Genomic DNA, 9,161 nt, shown 5'->3' on the forward strand with positions numbered 1-9,161 from the left:
GGAAGCTAGCAATACTTTGAAAAAGAAATTAAGGAAACAGTTACAGTGATAAATGCTATCATCAAAATCAGATAGTAACAAAGTTAGCAAAAGTAGTTCAAGACCAGTGTATTGAAGACTAAAACATTGCTGAGCAAATTTAAATGAGTCCTAAATAAATAGGCAGATAAATCATGGGAAGACTCAATATTGTTAAGATGGCAGTTCTTTCCAAATTGACTGATGGGTTTAATTCACTCTATGTCAAAATCCCAACAGGCTATTTTATAGAACTCGACAAGCCTAGTCCTCAAATAGCTAAAGGCCTAGTATATAGTTAAAACAAGTTTGAAAAGACTAACAAATGTATAGGGCATTAAAACGAGGCATGGGGCCCACCAGCTGCAAGTTTGACATGTTTGGTATAGGATTTAGACCCTCTATTTCAAAACTCATAATAAAACTACAGTAACCAACAGTGTGTTAACAGAAGGATAAATATACAGGTTAGTGGAACAGAATAGAAAGTTGCACATTTATGGCTAATTAATTTTTGAATAAAGGTAAAGTAATGTAATAGGGAAAGGGTGATTTTTTTCAACAAATGGTGCTGGAACAATTGGCTATCTAGATGCAAAAAGATGAATCTAAAGTCTAGTTCCTACACTCTTACCTTACACTTTTCATAAAAAAACAAAAATAACTTGAAATGTAGCATATATCTAAATGGAAGATCTACAACTATAAAATTTCTGGAAGGAAACGTAAGAGAAAATCTTTGAGAGGGTTAGGCAATAATTTCTTCAATATAATATAAGCAAGATTCATAAAAGAAAAAATTGATAAAAATAAACTTCACCAAAATTTAAAACTTTTGCTCTTCAAACGAAACCATTAAGAACTTAAAAGATCAGCCATGGACTGGGAGAAAATATGTGCATAACATATATTTGATAAAGAGTGGTATCCAGAATTTTTAAGGAACACTTTACAACTCAAACAACCCAATTGAAGAAAATGGGCAAAAGATTTGAAAAGACACATCACCAAAGAGATACACAAATGGCTATAAGCCCAATAAGGGATACTCAATTTCATTAGTCATTAGGAAAATTGACATGAAAACCACAGTTCTATACCATTTCACACTCACTAGGATGTTATAAATATGAAAGACAGATAATAAGCATTGGCAGGAATTTGGAGAAACTTGGAACCATCAGATATTGCTGGTAGAAATGCAAAATAGGACAGCTTCTTTAAAAAACTTAAAAATTTAAACATACACTTACCATATTTTGACCCAACAGTTGCCCTCCTGGCATTTACCCAAGAGAAACGAATAATAAGCTACTATGAATGTTCATAACAGCATTATTCATAATGGCCCCAAACTGGAAAAAAATCTAAATGAAATCATGAACTAAATGTAGCATATCATAGTGGAATCAATTCTATAAAAAGAAATAAACTACCGATGCAGACAATTAACAAGGATGAACCTCAAAAAATTACCCAAAGTTGCCCTAACCAGTTTGGCTCAGTGGATAGAGCGCCGGCCTGCGGACTGAAGGATCCCGGGTTCGATTCTGGTCAAGAGCATGTACCTTGGTTGCAAGCACATCCCCAGGAGGGGGTGTGCCGGAGGTAGCCGATCGATGTTTCTCGCTCATCGATGTTTCTAATTCTCTATCCCTCTCCCTTCCTCTCTATAAAAAATCAATAAAATATATTTAAAAAAATATGCTAAGTGCCCTGGCCAGTTTGACTCAGTGGCTAGAGTGTCGGCCTGCGGACTGAAGGGTCCTGTGTTTGATTCCAGTCAAGGGCACATGCCCGGGTTGCGAGCTCGATCCCCAATAGGGGGTGTGCAGGAGGCAGCCGATCAATGATTCTCTCTCATCGTTGATGTTTCTATCTCTCTCTTCCTCTCTTTTCCTCTCTGAAATCAATAAAAAAATATATTTAAAATGTTTCCCTCCCCCCCCAAATTACACCAAGTTCAAGAAGTCAGACACATAAGACTATGTGTGCTGTATGATTACATATCTAGGAAATTTCTTTTTAAAAAAAGTGAAACTATAGAGATAGCAGGTCAGTAAGTTGCTTGGTTCTAGAAGTAAGAATTAATTAGGTATGCACAGGAACTTATTTGAGTGAAAGAAGTGTTCTAAAACTGGATTGTAGTAATAGTTGCACAATTGTATAAATTTACTACATTCATGAAACTATAAATGGGTGAATGTTATATATGTAAATCATACCTAAAAAAAAAAAGCTGTTTATAAACCAGGGAAGACTGAATGTAGATCTTTTTCAGTTTGCCTAGCATAAATAACATTTGACCATTTCATAGAAAATGTCTGAAACTGAGCACTGGTGTGAAAGAAACAAAATTCCAAACTGACACATGTGATGTGTCGCATTTTATTCAGTATTTAGCATGTTGTTGTTTGCCATCAGTAAGATACGGGTTTTTCTGTTCACATGAGTTTCCCAGACATTGGGAGCTTACTGCTTTAATGTTGAAATGTCCTTTAAGCGCAACTATTTTGAAATAGGGTTGGCAGAGCTTTCCTTTTATATTCAGTTGGTTATAATTATTATTTTAGAAGAGCAGATGTCCTGAGGGCTACTGAAGTGGGAGACCGAGTTGCTTCATCCCTCACCAAACGATCTGAGCTGCAACTGTTTGCTTCCCTGTGTCTTCCCTCTTTGCTGTTGGCATGTTTGCCCTAAGAAAACACACTGTTCTCGGGTCACCGATTGTCCCCTTTGGTGAGCGAGAAAGCCAGATACATAAATTTGATAAAACTCTGAGAAACTTGCAAGTAACTAGGCAAAAGTCTGAGGTAGTTCTCTTTCACTAAAGTATATACAGGCTTTAGCATATGACTTTTTGTTTGCTTCTTAGTTATCTTTTTAGAGAGGTGACATGGGCACATAGCAACCTGAAGATAGATGGGGTGTGATTGTGGTAGCGTGTTCTTCTCAGCTTGTGGGTTCCACAGTTTCAGTTCTAAGCCAGCTCTATATGAAGGCAGAGTCAAGAAATCCCCATTACCTTTACTCCTACTTATCCTCCTTGACATTCTACCCTAAAAGCAGTATTATTAAAAATTAAAATACGATTCCTCTGATCCATCCATTCCGCTTGTGGATTTATACTTATAAGAATTTAAAGCAGGGACTCAAAGAGATACGGGCACATCCATGTGTATAGCAGCTTTATTCATAATAGCCAGAAGGTGGAAACAGGCGAGTGGTAAACAAAGTGTCGAATATACACATACAGGGACTATTATTCAGCCTTAAAAAAGGAATGAAATTCTGATTCATGCTACTACATGGATGAACCTGGGAAGCATTCTGCTCCGTGAAATAAGCCAGACACAAAAGGGTAAGTTTGTACAATTCCACTTACATCAGGTTCCTACAATAAACAAATTCATAGAGACGGAAAGTAAAATTTGTGAGACGGAACATTAACAGGGAGTGGGGGGTTAGTGTCTAATGGCACAGAGTTTCTATGTGGGGTGATGACCACGTTCTGGAGATGGTTGGTGGTAATGGTTGCCCAGCCCGGTGAATGTGCTTAATGCCACTGAATTGTGCACGTCAACGTGGTTAAAATAGAGGTTTATCTCATGTATTTATTACCACAATAAAAAGAAATACAGATTCTTCTGGTTCAGGTAAGACTTCAGAACTCCAGTGTGAACGTTTCAGACGTCTGCTTGGAAACAGGCTTTGATAGTGTAGTGTAGGCATCACCAGCACACAGGGAGGCCTCCCCACAGGAAAGCGATGCTGCCTGCATCCCACTTTGCCAGTGGAGTGCTAGTAAATTTGTCTTTTCGTTTCTCGCTTCTAGGCTATCCATCCTGGGTACGGTTTTCTTTCAGAAAACATGGAATTTGCCGAACTATGTAAGCAAGAAGGAATTATTTTTATAGGTCCTCCCTCATCTGCAATTAGGGACATGGGTATAAAGAGGTATGAGTATATATTTTTTAAATAAGGTCAATTGAAATGATTTATTTTACCTATAATAGACATGCTAATAATACACTTTTGTTGTCATAGCCATAAGTTCTAATTATTATTTCTAATCAACATGCTAATTCTTTCAGGGGGATAACAACAACGTAGGATGAGTTACCACATGATAAATTGGATTGATGGAAATCAACAGATATTTTAATATTTGTATTAATATTTGTTATCTCAGACTATAGTTTTTTTTCTTTATCTATGGGATGTTTTCTTTGAAAAGTTCCATTATAATACAGATGATGTATTATAGGATTATACACCTGAAACCTATAAAATTTTATTAACTGATATCACCCCAATAAATTCAATAAAAAGAAAAAATTAAACATAAAATTAAAAGTTCCATTATATTGTGTAGACCGGGCTGCATTTGTTTCTCTTGTATGAAATTTCATAGAATTGGGGTATCTTGGGCTTTTCTGTTGTAAAGTACATCCAAATCCATCATGGCTGCTGCTGGAGTGCCTGTTGTGGAAGGTTATCATGGTGAGGACCAGACAGACCAGTGCCTGAGAGAGCATGCTGGGAGGATCGGCTACCCCGTCATGATCAAAGCCGTCCGCGGTGGAGGAGGAAAAGTAAGACTGTGCTTGCTCATGTTTTCCATTTCCGGCTACTCTCCTTTGTTTTATTTCTGTTGTCGTCAAATCTACCTTGCATCTTAGGGTATGAGGATCGCTAGATCGGAAAAAGAATTCCAAGAACAGTTGGAATCAGCCCGGAGGGAAGCGAAGAAGTCTTTCAACGATGACGCTATGCTGATTGAGAAGTTCGTGGACACTCCAAGGTGGGGTTAGCTTTTTTTTTTTTCTGACTCAGATATTTAAATTATGAAAAATGCATGCACATTATATAAAATACAAAGTTCTAGTAGGACATAAGTACATACATTCCCCAATCCCACCCCTGATGTACCCACTATAATGTTATGGTATGCGTACTTCCAGGCATTTTCTATGTGAGTAGATACATTTATACATATACAAACAGAATACAACATACCTACAGAACAGTGAATCAAATCTTACATAAAATTGCATGTTAATATTATATCAGAGATCTTTCCATGTCAGTAAATATAGATCTCATTCTTTTTGTTGACCTTAATATTGGTTCCATAATATTGAGATGCCATTAATTCATTCAATCCATTACTTTTTGATGTAAGTTAGGGTCTTTTTAAAATAAAAAAAAATTCCTGTAAGAAATTATGCTATATTGTCATGGCTGGTTTGCTCAGTGGTTAGAGTGTCAGCCTGTAGACCCAATGGTCTGGGTTCGATTCCCGGTCAAGGGCATGTACCTAGGTTGTAGGCCAGATCCTGGCCCGGTCAGGGCGTGTGCAGGAGGCAACCGATTGATGTCTCTATCACATCGATGTTTCTCTCTCCCCCTATCCCTCTCTTCCACTCTCTCTAAAAATCAATGGGGGAAAAAATATCCTTGAGTGAGGATTAACCAATGTGTTTCAAGAGCACACTAGCACAATCACACCTCATCTATCTTTAGGTTACTATGTGCTCATGTCACCTTTCTAAAAACAAAAACAAAAAAGAAATTAAGCTATATTTTACAGAACTCTGTAAGCATCAGTTGAAATGTTCAGAAAATGGAAATAGTTACCCAATTGAATTATAATTGTAAGTGATGTGTTAACAAGTAATACTAACAGCTCACACTTTTATTGTACTCACCATATGCTGGGTCCTAAATATTTTACATACACTAACTGATCTTGCTGTCCAAATTCTAATCTAATTCTTGCAAGAACCCCTTTAGATGGGTAGTATTCCCATTTTGCAGGTGAGGGTATTGAGCAACAGAATAGTCACATCAGATAACTTGCCTGAGGTCTCCCAGCTAAGATGTAGTGGAGCTTGGATTTCAACCCAGGCAGTTTGACTCTAAAATTCACACTCTAAGCCACTGCACTAAACTGCTACTCCAGGTACCACAATAACAAATGCCGTGTAAATACCTAATTTTTATTTTCTGGAGTTTTCTTTTTATGCCTATTGCTTAAAATAAGGTACTGATTATAAAAGCTTCCTGTTTCATAGAGTTTTTGGTAATTTATATAGATATAGATATAGTTATCCTGTATGTCCAGTGACCTGATAAAGACTAGAGAGGGATTTACCTTGAAGGTAATGAGCTGAAGCTTCCCTTGCATGAACCTCTTCCAAGTTCCAGTACCTAATTGTGTCTTCTTTTTAAAGAGGGCCCCCAAATAGTTTTTGTTTCAGACCATACAAGCTTAGAACTGTCCCTGAACATGGCACAGTAAATTAAATTCATTTAGAGTTTGTTAAAAAAAAAAACCTTAAAATCGGCCAGTTGATTAGGAGCACATAACATAATGCCGCCTGCTAGTGGGAAGCCAGGAAAAGACAGAGGAGAATCTAAGATAACCAGGGCTCCTTCCCACAGCATCTTTCCAGAAGAATAGGCCGACTCTCCAAGGGGCATACTCTGGAGTTAGATTGCTGTGGACACATCAGCCAGCTATTTCGGTGACTGTAACTCCATGATCCAACATTTTTTGAAGCTGTGAATTCTTTCCTTGGGAAATGTTAGCTACATATTACCTCACAATGTAATTTATTCCTCCAATAGCTGGGAAACCCCTGAGAATCAAGGACCTGCTAGTATATTTCTTTTTCATTTTCCCCTATATATTACTACCTGGCATACTACTTTCTTCATGATAGGCATCAATAATATTTTTTTAAATATAGAAGTAATGTGGATACATTACAAATTTTCAGAAAATACAGGAGTTGGAAAACAAACTCACTCATAATCTCGTTCTCTAAGTATATTAATATTTCTATATATTTCTGTGCCGTATTTTCTAGTAATAATATTTTAATATCATGATAATTGTACTGAATATAGTATGTTATATCCTGCTAAATAGCTACCTGTTGAATTAATGGAGTGTGAGAAAATTGTCAAGATGATGCTGGTAACTGAGGAAAGTACATACAAGATGTTTTCTAGATCTGATCAGTTACTGTGTTTATCTGAAAGGCTGGGACAGAAAATGGTCTTCAAAGTGTACTATTTGGAGGGTAATAAGAGAACCCGGATTCCGTCCTCACTTCATAGTCAATAAATAATCTATGTGAATTTAAAATGTCACTAGGAAAATAACAACTTTAGAACTTTTAGAAAATATCAAGGCATTCCTAATAGAATCCAGCTGTGTCCACCTACCAGTATCTGGCTGGCTGGAGCGGCTAAGCTTGGTTCTGAGATGGTGCTCCAGATCCTCTACCTTAGGTCAAGAAGCAGAAAAGATGAGTCAGCAAAAGGAAAAAGACAGCCTTAGCCGGTTTTGCTCAGTGGGTAGAGCTCCCGCCTGCGGACTGAAGGGTCCCAGGTTTGATTCCCGTCAAGGGCACATGCCCAGTTGCAGGCTCGATCCCCAGTAGGGGGCGTGCAGGAGGCAGTCAGTCGATCATTCTCTCTCATCATTGATGTTTCTATCTCTCTTTTCCTCTCTGAAATCAATTTAAAAAAAAAAGGAAAAGGACACAAGTGACTTGGTGATTACAGAATCAAAACGGGAAACATAGACCCTTAGTGATCTTCCTTTGCACGTAGCCGAAGGAAAACTGTGTCCAAGTTTTGCGACCTCAGAATAAAAACTGTGTTGTGTTCTGCTCTTGGTGTGGCCCCAGCACGTTCCTTCCTGAACCTGGAGCCCCGGCTACAGTGCCGTCCTCTCTGGAGCAGCTGAAAGATAAGGGAGGGTCCGGAGAAGGTAGGCTTTTTTCACTGTAATTTGAAAATCAGGTAGTTCGGCTCCAGCATGGAAAGAGCTTGGAAGCTGTTACATCTGAAGAGCAAGTAGAAAGCTGGACAGAAAGCTGGTCAGTGACTTAGACCCAGAAGAGAACTGAGGGCACAGGAAAGCCATCCCAAAGTCTGGGCAGGCATGTGAGCACCGCGAAGCAGTCAGGATCCGCCTGCCGGCAGCAGAAGCCGCTGGAGCCCTGCAGGACACTGAAATGGGAATTTTGACAAATTGCCGGAGGTTGATTGTGGACGAGCTTGATAGTGAGAAAATCCTTAAGCCCCAGTGTTAGGGGGGCCTCCCAACTTTTCATTCGTTCTATTGCCAGGAATCCCACCAAATTCTCACAGTGAAAATCTAAGCAACATTTCTTAAAATTTGGGGGTTGGGGGGTAGAAAAGTAACCTTCTGAAATAGGCCCAGAGCCGTCTACTCTCAGAAACCAAGAGCAACACTCCCAGGGAAACTGCCAGACCTGTTTCTGTCCCGGGGGAAGGGCAGCCGGCCAAGTCTAACCTCTAACCTGCCCGCTGTACCTAAGGGCGAAAAGTGTGAGGAAACACTGCTGAGGCACAGGGTCAGGCCATGTGAAACACTGAGATTGAATCATAAGATCATAGAGTGTTTTCCCTGCCCTACACCTGCCATGTCACCAGGGCTCCCGTGTAATCACAGAGGCTTCCAACTGAAAGAAGTGCAGGATGCAGTCTCTGTCCAGAAAGCAGTTCTTGTTGAAGCCCCAAGACAACAGGAGAAAGAAAAGTAAACCAAGGACATTGGAGGAAAGTGAAGCCTCTGGCACCGACAGCTGCTGCAAACATTAAACACAACATGCCTCCAAACTGATTAACATTAAACATTAAAGGCCTGTACCTCCGTTCCTGGTATGGGATACATCACATCTGGTTTCCTCCCTCCCTCCCTTTCTCCCTCCTTCCTTTCCTATTTTGTCTATTTATTTTAATTGATTTTTAAAGAGAGGAGGGGAGAGAGAAACATCCATGTGAGAGAGAAACACTGATTGGTTGCTTCCCGCACGCATCTTGACTAGGAATGGAACTACACCCTGGATATGTGTCCTGACCGGGAATCAAACACACCACCTTTTGGTGTGTATTGTACGATGCTTCCACCAATTGAGCCACACCAGCCAGGACCATCACATCTGGATATTTTTTTAAAAAAATTCCAAGCCTTAAAGGTAAAAAAAAAAAAAAAGCACAATTTGAAGTACAATGCATGTATCAGAACTAGACTGAGATGTGACACAGATTTTGGGGTTATCTATGGAATTTAAAGAAAGGAGTTAATATGTTAAGTGCTC

At 39.1% G+C, this 9,161-nt stretch overlaps 1 protein-coding gene across 2 annotated transcripts in view; it reads left to right on the plus strand.

Annotated features, from left to right (window-relative positions):
* The first annotated feature begins 3,771 nt into the window (after positions 1-3,771).
* The window catches only part of MCCC1 (methylcrotonoyl-CoA carboxylase 1), a 38,738-nt gene continuing 33,348 nt past the window's right edge, over positions 3,772-9,161 (plus strand). The window contains exons 1-3 of one of the 2 annotated variants that reach the window (XM_015566308.1): positions 3,772-3,908; positions 4,466-4,613; positions 4,701-4,822. In XM_015566308.1, coding sequence (XP_015421794.1) covers positions 3,787-3,908; positions 4,466-4,613; positions 4,701-4,822 — 392 coding nt within the window. In that variant the 5' untranslated portion in view covers positions 3,772-3,786. Of the gene's footprint in view, positions 3,976-4,465; positions 4,614-4,700; positions 4,823-9,161 lie in introns of both variants that reach the window. The other variant, XM_015566310.1, reaches the window with a different exon arrangement.

The sequence above is a fragment of the Myotis davidii genome, unplaced genomic scaffold (genome assembly GCF_000327345.1).
Source record: "Myotis davidii unplaced genomic scaffold, ASM32734v1 scaffold102, whole genome shotgun sequence".
Taxonomy (NCBI): domain Eukaryota; kingdom Metazoa; phylum Chordata; class Mammalia; order Chiroptera; family Vespertilionidae; genus Myotis; species Myotis davidii.